This window comes from Garra rufa, chromosome 20 (assembly GCF_049309525.1).
Source record: "Garra rufa chromosome 20, GarRuf1.0, whole genome shotgun sequence".
Taxonomy (NCBI): domain Eukaryota; kingdom Metazoa; phylum Chordata; class Actinopteri; order Cypriniformes; family Cyprinidae; genus Garra; species Garra rufa.
This window is the reverse complement of record NC_133380.1, coordinates 38,035,910-38,054,978: the sequence shown is the minus strand read 5'-3', so window position 1 is coordinate 38,054,978 and position 19,069 is coordinate 38,035,910. Positions and strand designations below refer to the sequence as shown.

The 19,069-nt window shown below is 36.9% G+C and overlaps 1 protein-coding gene across 2 annotated transcripts in view; it reads right to left on the bottom strand.

The window, feature by feature from the left end:
* The window catches only part of pank4 (pantothenate kinase 4 (inactive)), a 32,319-nt gene extending 16,458 nt beyond the window's left edge, over nucleotides 1–15,861 (bottom strand). Inside the window, exons 1-9 of one of the 2 annotated variants that reach the window (XM_073825917.1) lie at nucleotides 15,733–15,861; nucleotides 15,223–15,317; nucleotides 10,138–10,346; nucleotides 8,784–8,967; nucleotides 6,802–6,894; nucleotides 6,536–6,689; nucleotides 6,057–6,238; nucleotides 1,690–1,771; nucleotides 1,497–1,597 (exon numbers count right to left, since the gene is read on the bottom strand). In XM_073825917.1, the coding sequence (XP_073682018.1) occupies nucleotides 1,497–1,597; nucleotides 1,690–1,771; nucleotides 6,057–6,238; nucleotides 6,536–6,689; nucleotides 6,802–6,894; nucleotides 8,784–8,967; nucleotides 10,138–10,346; nucleotides 15,223–15,317; nucleotides 15,733–15,850 (1,218 nt within the window). In that variant the 5' untranslated portion in view covers nucleotides 15,851–15,861. The remainder of the gene's footprint in view (nucleotides 1–1,496; nucleotides 1,598–1,689; nucleotides 1,772–6,056; nucleotides 6,239–6,535; nucleotides 6,690–6,801; nucleotides 6,895–8,783; nucleotides 8,968–10,137; nucleotides 10,347–15,222; nucleotides 15,318–15,732) is intronic. The other variant, XM_073825918.1, reaches the window with a different exon arrangement.
* Between the last annotated feature and the right edge of the window lie 3,208 nt (nucleotides 15,862–19,069).

Below are 19,069 nucleotides of genomic sequence, written 5' to 3'. Positions count from 1 at the left end.
TAATTTTTTTTTTTTTTTTTTAAGCAAGACAAAACTATAAGCAGCAAACATTGTCTATTTAATTTATGCAATGGCGAAAAATACATGGGGGTAATATACGGTAATCTGACAAAAAAAACAGTAATCTGCACAGTGTGTAATTTTGTTCGGCTTTGCCCAAGAATTTTCATTTTGGTGCATTCAATTTAGTGCACTTAATTTTATAGTGCATTTTAGGGCTGTCCCCGAATAGTCGAAGATTCGATGCATCGATATGCGGAGCCTGATTCGACCACCGATCTCACAGTCAAATCTTCGCGGGTGAAACGAGCATCATACCATTTTGCCAATATGGGGGTGCTCAATGTCTAATTGCACACAGAACTACTGGTTTTGTACGGTTATATTAAGTTATATACAGCCTTTGATTATGATAATGCAGTAAAAACAAAAGTGAAAAGAAAGAAGCGTTCAATAAATATTTTTAACGTGTTTGTGAATAAATCCAACCACCCCTGTGACTAATTTAATTTTCACTTTTCCTGATGCATGACGAGATGAGGACCATCTTGACGGCAGGGATGGCGGCGATCACACCGAACGCGTTATTGCAGTTGGAGGCGCCTCTTTTGAATGGTTTTCTGTTGGCAGTGAGCGTTCTGCACGCTGTTTATGCGCCCCCGGCGCCTCGCGTTTTCGCCGCCTGCTACGCCTCGCATTTTGCAGGAGCGCTCTGAGCGCCTGAAGTTGAAAAAAAAAAAAACTCTGAGCAGAAAAACGCCCAACGTCATTTCGCGTTCTTTTCCATTGTCCAATCGAATGAATGGAAAGGCGGGCCTTCTGTTGTGATGGCGAAAGTTTACCGTTGCTTAAAAAGTCCGGAGACTCCAAGAAATGGAGGAGAAACCTTTGGTGTCTATCGTGGGTAACCCGGAGCTGTATTATTTAGGGTTTCTGCTAATATGACAGTTTACTTAACAGCAAAAAACTAAGATTTTAGAGCGCTCGCGCTATAATCCTTTGAATTGACTGACAGGACAGCTGTTTTGGTCGTTGCTTAGCAACATAAAAAAACCGCAGCACACTGCTCTTTCATTAAAAGTCACCAAAAAAGGCAGTGCTGTGCGCCTCGCGTTTTTAGAACTAAAAGACGCGTTCTGTGTTTTTATTTAAACCTAAATAAGTTTGTCTGTCAGTTGGCAGGCAGTTTTGGTCGCTTATAAAATAAAATAAAAATAGTTTTACCCTCCTGCTGACTATAGTGTCGTGCCCCTCCCAACCCATTCACACACGCACATAAGCCTAGATGATTCGACTATCGGTCGACTATAGAAAGATTCGAAAATTCTGATTCGACTATGAAAATTCATAGTCGGGGACAGCCCTAGTGCATTTTAATTTTAGATACAAATTTAACTACTATCTACTGTCTCTTTCAAAATAAAAAAAAAAAAAGGAGTAAATAAAACACAGCATCGGGAAAATTTACTGTGGGTCTCTTCTTTGTGTAAACTTACCGTTCCGCTGCGAGCCCGCTGCACAGGATTCAGCTCTGGAGACACACTCATGAGACCAGAGCTGCCAGCATAGTTCTCTCCCCAGCTGTACTGGTTAGGATCTAACACAAAGAAACAAGCAGGTAACACCAACTACACTCACAGACTGCAGCAAATACTAAACAGTTTGACTGTGTATATGACAATAACTTACTGTCTTCTTCTGCCCCCTTCAAAAAGGCCCCAATAGCACCAAGATATCCTTCATGCCTTAAAAATAAAGCCTGGACTTCCCCCTACAAATAAATGTAAATAGGAGATAACATATTGTCAATGTATTACTGTATTATAAAAGAAGAAAAAAAAAAAGTTTGTCAAGACAAGCTTTGAAGTTGAGAAACCTGGACCAGAAAGTTTTAAAGTTTTAAGTTTGAGGATTTTCAGTCTGAAATAGTCTAAAGTAGTTTAATGTTTGCTAGATATAGATAGATAGCATGTTTCTAGCGTGTTGCTAGCATGTTTTCAGCATGATTAACATGTTGTTAGCATTTTCTAGTATGATTAGCATGTTACTAGCATGTTGTTAACATGATTAACAAGTTGCTAACATTATTACCAAGTTGCTAACATGATTATAGCATGATTACCAAGTTGTTATCATGTTTTTAACATGTTTAACAAGTTGCTATCGTTTTTCTAGTAGGGATGCACCGAATATTAGGCCACTGAAAATTTTCAACTGAAAATGGCCCGAAAGTGCATTTTCGGTTTTCGGCCGAAAGACTTTTATCACCGAAACAACTCGGCCGAAACAGTATGTTGACGCAAACAGAAAACGCAGCATGCACGTGCTTGTCTGAAGCAACACATCTGCGGTGTGGACGTATATCAGTATATCTGAGAAAGACCCAGGGTTAGCGATTTCCAAAACTTGTAATGCCGAAATTTCAAGAGGGGGTGTGTCTGCAGTGATGAGAGCAGAGATCGGCGCATTGCGTGCAGACAGATGTAGCTTTCAGTGAGAGAAAAACAATGGCTTTACGTTGGTGTTACGTCGCAATATTTTAAAGATATGTCTTTTCTATATACTGTATTTTTATAAATATTTATCTTTTAAACCATGGAGGTGAGCCAATGGATATCACACAAGCAACGTGAAAACTGCGCAATATGTTAAAGTGAAAGTAAAAACTGACAGTGCTTTCAGCATCTGATGTGCATTCATTCAGAGACAATGAGAGACATAGTCCCCTACTATTTTGTAAGGGTTGTTTTTTGAAAGACTTAAAGCTCTTAATTTGATGAAACTTCAAAAGGCTATCCATTGAATAAATATGAGCGCTGCACGTTTCAAAGTCATTTGCTGCGCGGCTTTGTATACTACCTTTCTGATAGCGCCTCCTGCTGAAACACGTAGACTTGTAAATGTGAACTGATGTTATACAAATTTAAACAATTTAAACAAAGGCAGTAAAATATACAGTTGCAATCGATATTATTCAACCCCCTTGACCTGCAAGACATTTTGCTGCAGAGAACAAAATTTTGTGAAAACAATTCAACAAAGGCATCAGTACACTAGTAGAGAAAGCTTATTCATACATATTTGAGTTTAAGAATGTAAGTTGATGATTAACGAAAGAAAATTAAATTGGCTCTAAATGTTCATGTTCAAAATTCTTCAACCCCCAAAAGTAAAATCTGGTGCAGAATCGTTTATTCTTTAAAAAATAGCAATAAACACTGCCTGGAAGTGATTAGAAGCTTGTCACCTCTCTACTGCAATCTTGGCCCATTCCTCGCCTAAAAAAGCTTTTAGACCACTGATGATATTTAGTTTCACATTGCTACTGCTTTCTTCAAATTCAACTAAATATTTTCAATGAGAATTAAATCTGGAGACTGAACAGGCCACTCAAGAACATTAAATCACTGATCCCTGAACCAAGAAGAAGTAGATTTGGATGATTGTCCTGCAGGAAAGTCCACTGATCATCAGCTTCAGTTTTTTGCACCACAGGCATCACAATTCTTGCCAAAATGGCCTGATACTTCAAAGAATCCAGGATGTCCTTCATACAGTCATGTTTTCCACTTCCTGCTAAAGTACTGGTCTGATCCACCTCAATGTTTGACGATGGAGATGGTGTTCTTCTGCTTACAAGTTTTGCCTTTTTTTGCACCAGACATACTGCTGATCCATGGGTCCAAAAAGTTCCAGTTTGGTAACATCACTCCAAAAACATTCTTCCAGAACTCCACAGGTCCATCCAGATAATTTTTAGGATGTTCAAGTCGGTCTTTTTGTTCTTCTTGGCCAATAGTGGTATTCGGCAAGATGCCTCAACATGTGTTCATCTTATACTCTGCATTGAAATGTTTTTCCTCCTTTCGTCGGGTCATCTTGCAAGTATTTGGCTGTACTTTGCAGGTTTTTCTCAGTTGCTCTGATCAAACATTTTATGATATTGTGCTTTTTTGTTCAACACCCTCAAAGGTTTTCTGGTACAACACACTTTAACTAAAGAATAATGCTGCCAGCTGTGTCTCTAGGAACTTTTAAATGTCTTGGAAATCTTCATACAGCCTTAGACTTTATAATATAATAAAACTATTTCTTCTCTATAGCTTTTGTGAGAGCTCTGTTGACTTTACCATTTTTGCTACTCAACTTCAGCACATGCATGTACTAACTGTATGTATGTGTAACAGCTCAAGCTCATTCTGTGTTTTAATAGTGTTTCTAAAGGCTTTATTGTGTTTTAAGACAATTTTGTTCCCCACTATAAAAATAACTGACTAGAAAACAGCAATGTTGAACAGGGGTTGAATAATTATGACATAGTTGTGTTATTAAAAAATCCTATAACTCAAAAACATTGCATTATATATTGACATTATCACTTTTAATACACCAGTAATCTGTTATAGATGGAATTTTTATAAAGTCCTGGATCTTCATAAAAAATTGTATTTGTAAAGTACTGCAGTCACTGGGGGGTTGAATAATTTTGATTGCAATTGTATGTATATGTTATTTAAGAAATATAATACTTGATTGATAATAATTGTTTAAATTAATATAACTGATTTATTCTTTGAAACTTTAATATTAATTTATGCAATTGCAATGCCTTGATTTTAGTAAAATTAGTACACAGTCATAGCCATAAATGCAATGGTACTAATAATTGCCATAATTCTTTCGGTGTTTTGGTTTTCGGCCTTGGTTTCCTCTTTTTCGGGTTTCGGTTTCGGCCAAGAATTTTCATTTTGGTGCATCCCTAGTTTCTAGCATGATTAACAAGTTACTAGCATGTTGCTAACATGTTTAAGAAGTTGCTATCATGTTTCTAACATGATTAGCAAGTTGCTAGCACGTTTCTAGAATAATTATCAAGTTTCTCGCATGTTATAAGCAATATTACCAAGTTGGTGTCATGTTTTTAACTTTAGTAAGTTACTAGCATGTTGCTAACATGATTAACAAGTTGCTTTGATGTTTCTAGCATGATTCGCAAGTTGCTAGCATGTTGTTAGCATTATTAGCAAGTTGCTAGCACGTTTCTAGAATAATTATCAAATTACTCGCCTGTTTCTAGCATGATTAGCAAGTTGCTAGCATGTTGTTGGCATAATTAGCTAGTTGCTAACATGTTGTTAACATGATTAGCAAGTTGCTAGCATGTTGTTAGCATGATTTGCAAGTTGCTAGCATGTTTTTAGAATAATTAACAAGTTGCTAGCATGTTTCTAGCATGATTAGGAAGTTCCCAGCAAGCAATAGTCATCATTTCACCGTCTGGGTTAACTATAAACCCGATATAGTCCAGCTATGTGTAACCCACTTCCAGCCCAAATAACCTTGAATTTGGTCGCATGCCATTTTTTTGGCAAAATAACTAGTTAGATGTATGATATTCCATCCTGTAAGCAAACTCAGCAATGTTTACAAGGTTTTATGGTTTAATTTTTTTACATTTTTTAATTGATGACTAGTCTAATATTGGGATATGCTTAGACGTCTATTATATTTTCACTGACAGCCCAAATACAAACTTGTTTTAGCCTAGACGTCTGCGCTGTGTTTTCATGGCTAATAGACGTCTTTTAGACCAAAAATTGCTTGTTGGGTTGCTAGCATGTTGTTAGAGTAATTAACAAGTTGCTAGCATGTTTCTAGCGTGATTATCAAGTTAGTATGAATGAGTTTGGATTATAAATATAGTACATAGAAGGGCAGTTTGATTGAGTCTCAAGGGATTGTGGGAGTTTTGACAGTTGGAGTTTGAATAGTTGTGGCTCATTTGAACATTCCCTCAATGTAAGTCTATGGGATTTTTCCCAGTTTTAATCATCATTTTTAGGAAAACCGTAAGTCCGATCAGTTAGAAAAGATATAGCACAGCTTTCTCAAGTCAACTTAATTAGCTGATAGGAAATTGGGTGCCTGGGACAATCATAAATGAAACAAAAATATTTGACAGAATTTGACAATATTACTCATTGTGTCAGTCACTTATGTAATCATTATTGACACAGTATTACACAAATTATGACTAAGGGAAAAAGGTTGAAGACCTTAGTGAAGAAGTTGATGCTGTAGGTGATGGTGTGCATGGTAACAGGATGTCCTCGAATGAAAAACCCTCCGAAGTAGACTCTAGTAAGGTTATGCAGTTTGGCGTAGAGGCAGGCAAGCTGTCCAATGTCATTGCTTATCATGTGCAGCAGACTCTTTGCCATGTCCTCTTTGGAGAACTCTGAACAAAGTACAATATAATGCCCAAGTAAGTGAAATCTACCAAACTATTCTTTCAAACTCAGGGTGCAAAACAGTGCATAACTTCATAGAAATGAAAAAGTAACAATGCAGATCTGTTACACTTTCCTCATGTACTCCTTTGTGAAACCAAAGACCTTTGGCTTCATTTCACATTAATACCAAAGCAAACCGGGTGAAGGATCAAATGACTCTTTCAGGGTGAGGAAAACAGGCCACACCACAATCAAACCTCATGTTACAATTAAACCACTTCTTATTTATTCTTCTGCTTTACCTTTGTCTGTGGTGGCCGATTTCCCAAAGCTACTCGCAATGAGGTCGCCAGTTAAACCCAGGGAGCCGTAAGCACCTCCGTAGATGTCTTTAACAAGCATATCCACATTTGTGTGCTGTCCTTTGGATGCTAACTGCAAAAGCTCATCAAACCTCTAAGACAGAGAATGGGAAGGGAAATTCAAAAAAAGAATTAAATAAAAAATAAAAATAAGTGAATAAAAAAAAAAGTAGACATTCCTAGTAATAACTCACAAAATAACCCACCTTGGTGTTTGTAAGTAAAGCTCCAAGACCCCAAAAAGTGCCACCACCTATAGAACTACCACCGATTCGCTCAAATTTGTCCTCTGCTTCAACCTTCAAAAAAAAAAAGCACATGGGCACTCCCTTTAGAAAGTCTGCAAACTCAGGATATTTGTTTTGTTTGCACAATGTCACAGAGTCATGCAGATCCAGTGCAGTACAGATTAGGGATGCACCGAAATGAAAATTCTTGGCCGAATAGGAACAAATTAAACACTGGGCCGAAGGCCGATTACCGAACACGTTTTTTTGTGTCCCCAATTTTTTTCACCATTGCATGAATTAAATAGCCAAAATGTGCTTTTTACAGTTTTGTCTTGCTTTAAAAAAAAAAATCAACACAAAACAACAATTTAAAAATATTTTCTTAACACTAAACATTTTTAACATTTTAGTAGACATTATAGCCTACCAACAAAGCACAATTTAACTTTAAAACTAATAAGTTATGAAAAAGAATATTCTTTGACCTTTTTTAAGACCCCCTTCTGTGTTTTAATGCACAAATAAATGCAGCCTTGCTGAGCAAAGGAGAACGTTATAATAAATGTATTAATAGAGCTGTTGTAATGATTATTTTTTATTTTACAGAACGAAGGTAAAATTACAATACTAACATTTACAGTGCCTTGCGAAATTATTCATACCCCTTCATTTTTTTCACATTTTGTTATGTTGCTGCCTCATGTTAAACTACTTTAAATTACTTTTTTTCCCACATCAATCTACACTCCCTACTCCATAATGGCAAAGCAAAAAATAGTTTTTAACATTTGTGCAAATTTATTAAAAATAAAAAACTGAAAAGATCCTGTTGCATAAGTATTCATACCCTTTTCTGGGACACTCGAAATTTAGCTCAGGAGCATTCATATTGCTTCTAGATGTTACTACACTTCAAATGGAGTTAAACTGTGGCAAATTCATTTTAATGAGTTTGATTTAGAAAGACACCTCTCAGAAAAGGTCTAACAGCTGAAAATGCATATCAGAGCAAAAACCAAGTCCTGAGGTCAAGATAACTGCCTGTAGAGCTCAGTGACAGACTTGTGTTAAGGCAATGATCTAGAGAAGAGTTCAGAAAAATGAAGGTTCACAGAAGCATTCTCCATAATGGAAGACGATTGGAACAACTAGGACTCTAGAAAATGTCTGACAGACCCCATCCAAGCTGACAGAGCTTGAGAGGTGAAAAGGTGAGGCAAAGAATGGCAGATAATTGCCAAATGCAGATGTGCAAAGCTTGTCACATCAGACCCAAAAAGACTTGAGGCTGTAAAGGTGCTTCAACTATGTACTGAGTTAAGGGTATGAATACTTATGCAATCTACTTATTTCAGTGTTTTATTTTTAATAAATTTAAAATTTGCAAATCTGGTTTTTGCTTTGTCATCATTATGGTGTATGGAGTGTAAATTGATGTGGGGAAAAACTATTTTAAAGCAGTTTAACATAATGCTGCAACAAAACGTGACAAAAATGAAGGGGTATGAATACTTTTGCAAGGCACTGTATGAATGTTGACTTTTATTTTGGCAGAAAAACCAACAAGAAGACCTCAGTACTACTTTTTGCTGACAGCAGCAAATTTACGAACGATGTGTGTGTATTAGACAACATCACGTTCTGTAGTTTATTTACTAATGGTTTAAGACTATTTCGCGATTTCAGTCATCATACAGTAACCAGCAACAACCAGCCCTTTCTCTTCTTATCAAAGACATGCATTTCGATACTAAACAGTGTCTTGCTGTTGGTGCTTGTAATGATTTTTGCATCTTTCTCAGACAATTTTAAAAGCTTCCACACTGCAGAGATGTTTGCTGAATTAATGCGCGCCTCTATTTGATCGCGTCATGTCATTGTTCGGTATAATTTATTGCTAGTTTCTGCCAAATAATTAGAGCTGCTAAACATTCGGTGCATCCCTAGTACAGATATACCTTTACTATTGAGACTCCAGAGCCAATATTTATAAGCAGGTAGGGGAAGATGTCCGGATGTGTATTGTGGAACCGGAATTCAGAATCGGCATGTTTGGCATACACAAAAGCCTCATGGGGGATATTCTTCAGAACAAAGTTGCATCCCTTAATCAGACAAGTCATTTCATCCTCTTTGTCCACTCTAAGAGAAAAACAACACAATATAATTACAGTTAGAATCTAGGGGATCAGGATTTCTGAGGCCGATCACCGATTGCCATTCACAGGAAGCAGTATCTGCCGATCCGATCACCGCTTTTAAAGCCTTCTTTTTATCATGTAGAATTATTTATAGTGAAACTCCAATCAGGATTTTTAGGCATTTAATCTGTTTTTTAATTTGAGGGGTGGAGCGGAGGATTTTTTAGACAAAATATATATTTATCTCACCTAAATGTTTGATCATGCAGTGCTTTTTTTTTTTTTTAGAATTGTGCAATTATTGCAAAATAGCTTACACACAGCACGAGCCTGATTTCCACAAACACTTTTATTCATTATTTTGATTTCCAATCCAAACATTGTTATTGAAAATGCTTTTAAAGCATTGTGATTTGGTTTTTTTTTTTTTACAAAGTACAGTAATCTTTCATAGTCGAGTTTAAACACAATAAATATAAGCAACACATTATTCAATGCTTTTTACTTTGCATTTACTTCTAGATTTATTTATTAAGTTTCTCAAGCAAGTGGCAAAACATTTAAACTGTTTACGTTATCACAAACATTATAAATTAAAAATTTCTATTGACAGAAACAGTCAGTTCTACTGCCTTTTCTTTCGCATTTTAATCTTTATTACAAGCAATCCTGTTGTTAATAAAGAACTTTGTTTTCCTACCTCCACAAGTGCAATATATTATCGCCTTGTTTATCTAAAAATGCTCTTTTCCTTTAAACCTAGCCAAAAACCCATATGCATTGACTGTGAAACACAGTAGACTTTAATTATATGCATTTATGGTGTAATTATAACATTATATTAAATTATAACATTTTCGTGTCAATCCTTGTTCATATTTACAGCAAACAATGCGCTGTCACATTAATTCTGCGAATGGAGCACAGACTCGGTGTGAAAATGATCTCTGCACTGCCGCAGACGCACCGCTCCTGGAATGTTTTACCCGCGGCAGGCACAGCATCAGCTTTAGATTTTTTTTTTTAGAGACCGCTGATCAAACATCCCAAAGCGATTATTGGCCGATAGTGATCGGTAGATGATCAATCAGAGCAACCCTATTTAAATCCTTGAACTTCAATCCTTCAGCATTTCTGTACCATTCTCAATAAGCTCTAAATGTTCACTTACTTTAGCTTTAACTTTTTCTCTATCAGGTCCTTGAACTTGTGTGCCCCTCCACCAGTTGCTTTGATGACTTTGGTTTCAGTGTTGACCAGGTGGTCCTTAATAAAATCCAGGCAGGTTTCAATGTAAGCATTCTCAAACTTGATAAAGTGAAGACGCGCAGTGATCTCTTCCTGCACGGATATCTCATAAAGAGGGTCGCCATCTGTTTCCTAGAAACAAGCAAAACAAGTTATTGTAATAATTTAGTTTAATAGAATATAATATTTCAACTATATTATTAATATCTAAAAAAAAAATAGCTAGTTGTAAAAGAGTTTTGATTGATTTTAGAAAATAAACAAACTGGGCCCATATTCCCAAAACATTAAGGCTAAAAGTAGCTCATAAATTGCCAATTTAGGAAAAAATCTTACAAATAATGGCTGTGTCAATCCTAAATGTATGACTCTAATAGTATTTCACAAAGCATTTTAGTGCTAAAACTACATACTAAATCTGTGAAATGTTAGAGGTAGTGAAGAAGATTCCTAAGTCACTAAGATCAAATCACAAACTACAGTACTGTAAAAAAAAATGATATTCAAATGGTTTCCACTACAAATACCATTACAAACCATCAACTTTTAACCATTACAACCATTAAAAAATTATTTCCTGCATTGTGTTTTGGGACTTGTTCAATTAGGATTTAGTGGTTTTAACAAGCCAACAATAGAAGGTGACCAATTACCAATAGAGACCAACAGGCACCATTACAGCTACCATTAAAAACAGTACAATTCCTATTATAACCAGCAAAAAAAAAAAATGTGATGGATTCTATAGTTTTTTCCAGCAGGGCTAAAATGGCTGTTGTCGGCAATCTGCCAAAAATTTTAGAAACATGCTGCATTGCTTTGCATATGTTTTCTCACGCATCGCTTTTGGTTTTGAAGGTTATCCCAACTCCAATGTTTGTATTAACAAGTTGGTTTCTTTGTGTGCACTGTGTGCATAGTTAGTAAGCATGCTGACATTAAGACTTCTCTCTATTCCTTAGTAAAAGTTTGTCTCAGCAGCTTTGTGAATAGGGTTTAAGAGACAACTCTTAGCTAAAAACTTTTACTGCTATTTAGGAGAACTCTTAGTGGTAAGATAAAATGTTTTGTGAAGATTTTCAAAAAACACTCTGAGATGGAATGAATTCTAAAGCAAACTGCACTCTAATAACAACAGAAAGCCAGATTTTATTACATTATATTAAAACAAGTTTTTCACTGAATAGTTCTTTGGGAAACCCTAAACAGTTCCTCTATGGCATTGCTTTGAAATTTTTAAAATGACCAGGAATTCATGACCATGAGAATGCTGTGCAGTCAAAAAGGGATTGCGCTACATCCGGCAACACTTTGATAGACTGGGATCGTATGCCAGGTTCCTATTTGTTAACCATCATGCAGGAACCAAACTCATTCACAACACTGACAAGACAGCTGGTTATCTATAGTCAAAACAACCTGGGGTCCGTTCTTCGTACCTCGCTTACTACATCCAGGATCAAATGACACATCCAAGATCAAATCATCGCGCTAACTATGAGCTCGCTATTCCGGTTCTCCGAACGCACCTGTTGTTGATGATCAGTATAGCTGGATGAAGTTATTTGAGATCACTGGGTGGCTTAAAAGGGGCTACGTATCGATAGTAGAAACATTGATGGGCAACTCTTTGATTGGTCGGCGAACATGACGAAGGAGCTTGCTCAGTATTTTTCTGCAGCAGAGCAAGAACTCTTGATTGAGGGATTTCAGGAGTTTCAGAGTTTAATTAAAACGCAAGGGAAAACTGCAAAGGCTGGAAAAGCAAGGAGAGAGGGCTGGCAAAAAGTAGTGAACAAATTAAATACGTTAATGCTGCCCATGTTACATGTTTTTTCCTTGATATGTTATTTTATTTATTTTTTTATTTTTTTATACACTACCGTTCAAAAGTTTGGGGTCAGTAAGACTTGCAATAGTCTTTAAAGAAGTCTCTTATGCTCATCAAGACTGCATTTATTTAATTAAAAATACAGAAAAAACAGTAATATTGCAAATTGTTTTTACAAAATAAAATAATGTTTTTGTTTTTTTAATATATTTTAACATACTTTGAAATAGAATTTATTCCTGTGATGAAAAGCTGAATTTTTATCAGCTGTTACTCCAGTCTTAAGTGTCACACGATCCTTCAGGAATCATTCTAATATGCTGATTTATTATTAGAATGATCAATGTTGGATAATATCAACAATTGTGCTGCCAAATATTTTTTGGAACCTGTCATATATATACACTTTCTTGCAAGATACTTTTCTTTTCCCACGTGAGTCAGTCCGCGTCAGTCGTGCTCTTTAACCAATCAGATGTGACCTCACCATTTCAACCAATCATAACCCGCCAGGAGCGCAGCCTAAATCCTGTTTACATGAAATAAACCTGCTCCCGAGCAGGTTTAAGCTTGCGCACCTGTTGCTATGACAGCAAGTCCAGGATGAGCTTCGAAGAACCGAGCGATCCAAGATCACGCGGAATCGTCAACAATCAAATCCAGCTAACTGAGTTAGCGAGGTACGAAGAACGGACCCCTGGAGATGAAAACTCTCAAAACATTGGAGATGAGAATAGGACTTTTTAGACCAAAGCCCAGCTGTATTTCCTTGGCCACCAAATCCGACAGTAGAACACATAGATATGTATACGTAGATGCCTCATTAGCGACTGTTTTCATGGGCCGCTATACAGTGATGTGAAAAAGTGTTGGCCCCCTTCCTGATTTTTTATTGTTTTGCATGTTTGTCAAACTTTAATGTTTCAGATCATCAAACAAATTTAAATATTAATCAAAGATAACACAAGTAAACATTTTTAAATGAAGGGTTTTTTTTTTTTTAATGAAGGGAAAACAAAATCCAAACCCACATGGCCCTGTGTGAAAAAGTGGTGGTAGTGTGATGGTCTGGACCTGGAAGACTTGCTGTGATAAATGGAACCACGAATTCTGCTGTCTACCAAAAATTCCTGAAGGACAATGTCCGGCCATCTGTTCGTGACCTCAAGCTGAAGCGAACTTGGACAATGATCCAAAACACACCAGCAAATCCACCTCTGAATGGCTGAAGAAAAACAAAACTAAGACTTTGGAGTGGCCTAGTCAAAGCCCTGACCTGAATCCTATTGAGATGCTGTGGCATGACCTTAAAAAGGCGGTTCATGCTCGAAAACCCTCCAATGTGGCTGAATTACAACAATTGTGCCAAGATGAGTGGGCCACAATTCCTGCACAGCGCTGTAACAGACTCATTGCAAGTTATTGCTAACATTTGATTGCAGTTGTTGCTGCCAAGGGTGGCCCAACCAGTTATTAAGTTTAGGGGGCAAACACTTTTTCACACCACTGTATGCAAGCCATCCGCCATATTGTAATGGTCAACTTGACGTCATTCAGCATTGTAATCAATGAATATTCGAAAATGCAACAATCCTGCACAGCTGATGGTCTGCAAACCCATAGTATGGTCAATGACATCAAGTTGACCATTACAACATGACGGACACGTCTACGAGCTTGGGGCATCTATTCATATCATTGGTAGAACACATCAGAAAAAATATTGGGAAAGCCCCACTTCAAAAGTAAAGATAAAGGCATAAAAAATAATCACAGACACCAGGACATCTAACAGGACACTAACTTCTTGTCTTCCATCATCATCTTGTACTACATGTACACAAATACATAATAAAAACGAACATAATGTTGATTTACATTTACACTGCTAAACCCACTTTGCACACATGTATGTCATGATCTTTTTTTTTTTTTAAATATATGCTGTATATTTAATCTGCAAGTTCTCAGCTCAGTGCCAGAAAAAAAAATGTTGTGTTTTAGTAATCATTAAAGCTTGAGTCTTTGGTCTCAGATGTCCCCAGAATGTGTCTGCAAGTTTTACTTAAAGGAGTAGTTCACTTTCAGAACAAAAATTTACAGATGATGTACTCACCCCCTTGTCATCCAAGATGTTCATGTCTTTCTTTCATCAGTCATAAAGAAATTATGTTTTTTTGAGGAAAACATTTCAGGATTTCTCTCCAAATAATGGACTTCTATGGTGCCCCCGAGTTTGAACTTCCAAAACACAGTTTAAACGCAGCTTCAATGGACTGATCCTAGCCGAGGAAGAAGGGTCTTATCTAGCGAAACGATCGGTTATTTTCTGAAAACATTCTTTAATTCATATACTTTTTAATCTCTACACAGAGTACACACAGAGCTAGACAAGACGTGCATTTGAGGTTAAAAAGTATATAAACTGTAATTTTTTTTTTTTTTAAATAACAATTGTTTTGCTAGATAAGACCCTTCTTTCCTCGGCTGTGATCGTTTAGAGCCCTTTGAAGCTGCGTTTTGGAAGTTCAAACTCGGGGGCACCATAGAAGTCCATTATATGGAGAGAAAACCTGAAATGTTTTCCTTAAGAAACATAATTTCTTACGACTGAAGACGTTGAGACTGCAAATATCAGCTGTGAAAGATGAACATCTTGCATGACAAAAGGGGTTGTACAATATCTGTAAATTTTTGTTTTGAAAGTTAACTGCTCCTTTAACGTCTTACGAATTCGGGGTATGTGAGTTTCTGAACATGATAAATGATGGGATACGATTCTGAAGTACTGTAGATTTAGTGTGCGTTAGGGGCACTGAGCTTTGCCATTTTTTACACTTGGAACAGTCTTGCGAACTTTCTTTCTGTTGCGTACACATGTTTTCAAGTGGCACAAGTGTGGGTATTGGGACAGGCCCAGAAACTCCCTTTGGACTGGACTTTGTGCTTTGTAATGTTGCAGATCTTTTTCATACACAGACAGGAACATTGTGCACTAAAGAAATGACAATGTACAAAAAATAAATTAAAAATAGGACCTCTTTAAATCTAACAATAAGTATTATCGTTTTGTTTTACTTTTTGATTAGTCAGCTATTTTTTCTGACGCTGCCTCCCTCCAAAACAAAAGGCCCCTACTGTTGTGTGTAATCATCGGGTTAATTAAAATCGTCTTACCTGCAAGCTTACCTTTGCTGAATGATCAAATGACCTGACTTTGGCAACTTTGTGTTGAACAGTGGAGTAATACGCCAGTTTTGTCAAGGAGCCACCTGTCAGATAAGATGAGGTCAATTTGTTTCTTAACGCTGTGGTCAAAAACATTTAACCTTATCCTATACCATTATGATTCGGTTATTAACATCACATTATCACATCACATCAAGCTGTTTGTTTGGGTCTATTAAAACATGACGTTTGCCCTTGCAGTCCAAAAGTACAAATCAAGCTGTCCTCGTTCCGCTCTATTTCTATAATAAACAGCTGATATTTGCAGTCTCAACGTCTTCATAAATAATGTTAATGTTATTATTTCTCAAATACACTGAATAAACTGTCAGCTTAGCAGAATTCGCTAACAGGTTTAAGCGCAGCACTGCCCAACAAACTCTGACACGTCCAAACTCCACAAGTGACTGTATTACGTTCAAAAAAAGAACAAAAGTACAAGTTTCCATGTGATAATACCTATATCTATTGCGAACCTCTTGGCGTTCTCTAAATTGCGGAAAATTTCATCTGGGGGGAGTGTAATGCTCTTATCCATGCTGTGGGATCCTCTGTCCGCCCCTCCAGACAGCGCCATCTTACTGCGATTGTTTTGCAAACCGCTACGCAACGTGAACGACGCAGCAAAGCTCAGAGTTACGGCGGTTTTTTTAAAGTAAAAGTCCCATTCATACGCAGCATAAAATAGAATATTTAAAAAAAATATATCCTTTTCAGTCTAACACTAAATCATGAGCATCAATACCTCTATTAGAAAAGCTTTATATATATTTTTAAGGATAAAATGGATAACTACAGTATTTTAAAAAGCCACTGTTAACATTGCAATGATCATGTTCTTTTAAATCTTCCATTAATTAACATTTTAATAATAAGTCAGTTTATATCGGGTGCACATTATAATAACAGACCTATCGGTTAAATTGCTGATATTTGTTTAATTTTGTATTTAATTTTGGTTAAATTAAATACACGGTATATAATTAAGTTTTGTCTGTAAATTTAGATTTGATACAATTGCAGTAACCGTCATTTAAACTTTGAAAACACTGACAATTCAATAGTAATTCAATAGTAATGTAAAATGCTATTTTCATTAAATATCTATTTTTCATAATGTATATTGTCGTGCCAAAATTCACTTGTATCATTTAAATTAATTTATTTTAGTTTGTCGTGTTTTATTTATTTTTTATTAATCAGATAAACTCTTTTTAAATTCTTAGATATTTGAATACTTTTTATGTTGGACATTTTATCGACTATATCATGAAAATAATTATCAGCTTATGGGTACTGACAACATTTATTATAATGATTCAGTAATTGTTAATAATGTAAAACTATTATAAATGTCTCTCTCCAGGCTGATTCAACTTTTCAAAAGTTGCCAGAGCTGCTCAACAAAATTGCTAAATTGGCAACACTATTAAAGTGCGTTAGTTTAATCAGATTTTTTAAATTGTATGATAAACAAATATATATTCAATTAAAGCTGCAAGCAGCGATGAACGGGCCCTCGCACACGGGCTCACCGCCGACCGGTGGCTTTAGGAACACAGCCAATGGTGGGCAGTATGCTTTTAATACAGTAAAAATAGGAGAAATATGTCAAAGTCACTTAAATGTGCCAAATTTCCTGCTGCCAGCTGGTGGCGCTATGCCTATAACTGATTATTGGCATGTAGATGTGTTCAGGCTGGCACTTTCATCAAACATATGAAGTTTGGTGCAGATTGACCTAGGTATGTTTGACTTAGTGCAAGATATGATATATCCTGCTGCCAATAGGTGGCGCTATGATAATATCTGAATATTGGCCTTTAGATGTCTTCAGGCCAGGACTTTTACCAAACATGTGAAGTTTGAGGCAGATCGGACATTTTATGGCTGAGTTATAACAACTTCTATGTCCATGGCGAAACATCAAACTTTGTTAGGCCACCAAGGACACGCCCTTTGACGAAAACTCAAGATCTTCACAATTTAACATCTCTAAGGCCTCTAGATCAGACTGACCAAATATAATGTTGATATCATTAAATCTCTAGGAGGAGTTTGGTACAAGTCATTTCCTGATGCCAACAGGTGGCGCTGTGATTATAATAGAATATTGGCCTTCAGATGTGTTCAGGCCAGGACTCTTATCGAACATGTGAAGTTTGAGGCAAATCAGACATTTTATGGCTGAGTTATAACAAGTTTTATATCCATGGCGAGACCTCGAAATTTGTCAGGCCGCCACGGACACGCCCTTCAATAAAAACTCAAGATCTTCACAATTTAACATCACTAAGGCCTTTATATTAGACTGACCGATTTTGGTGTTGATCTGTATAAATCTCTAGGAGGAGTTTGTTGTAGAGTACAGCATGACACTTCCTGTTGCCAGCAGGTGGCGCTATGACTATTACTGAATATGGGCATGTAGTTGTCCTCAGATCAGGAGTGTTATCACACATATAAAGTTTGGGACAGATCGGACATTTTATGCTTGAGTTATAGCAACTTCCTTTTTCATGGCGAAGCATCGAAATTTGCGAGGCCGCCACGGACACGCCCTCCGATGAAAACTCTAGATCTTCACAATTTAACGTCACAAAGGGCTTTAGATTAGACTCAGCAAATTTGGCGTTTATCCGAATAAATCTCTAGGAGGAGTTCGTTCAGATACAAGGCCTGAAAATGGCAAAAATGACACAAAATTTGTTGAGAAAATTAAAAATAACCGACTTCCTGTTGGGTGTCAAATTTAGCTCCAAGAGGCTTTTTTGTAGGTATTAGTGTGTTACATGTGTGTACCAATTTTCGTGCATGTATGTGAATCACAGCTGAATGCGCACACCGCGGAATGTGTAAAGGTGGCGCTGTTGAGCCATTTTGCCACACCCACTTCTGCAACCCATATCAGACGTAAATTTTCGCCAGGTCTGATGTGTGTGCGAAGTTTCATGAGTTTTCGGGTATGTCTAAGTCCTCAAAAATGCGATTCATTTTGGAGAATAATAATAATAATTAAAGCTGCAAGCAGCGATGAACGGGCCCTCGCACACGGGCTCACCGCCGACCGGTGGCTTTAGGAACACAGCAAACGGTGGGCAGTATGCTTTTAATACAGTAAATGTAGGAAAAATAGATCAAAGTCACTTAAATGTGCCAAACTTCCTGCTGCCAGCTGGTGGCGCTATGCCTATAACTGATTATTGGCATGTAGATGTGTTCAGGCCAGCACTTTGATGAAACATATGAAGTTTGGTGCAGATTGACCTTGGTATGTGTGAGTTAGTGCAAGATATGATATATCCTGCTGCCAATAGGTGGCGCTATAATAATATCTGTATATTGGCCTTTAGATGTCTTCAGGCCAGGACTTTTACCAAACATGTGAAGTTTGAGGCAGATCGGACATTTTATGGCTGAGTTATAACAACTTTTATGTCCATGGCGAAACATCAAACTTTGTCAGGCCGCCATGGACACGCCCTTTAACGAAAACTCAAGATCTTCACAATTTAACATCTCTAAGGCTTCGAGATCAGACTGACCAAATATAATGTTGATATCATTAAATCTCTAGGAGGAGTTTGGTACAAGTCATTTCCTATTGCCAACAGGTGGCGCTGTGATTATAATAGAATATAGGCCTTCAGATTGGTTCAGGCCAGGACTCTTATCGAACATGTGAAGTTTGAGGCAAATCGGACATTTTATGGCTGAGTTATAACAAGTTTTATATCCATGGCGAGACCACGAAATTTGCCAGGTCGCCACGGACACACCCTTCAACGAAAACTCA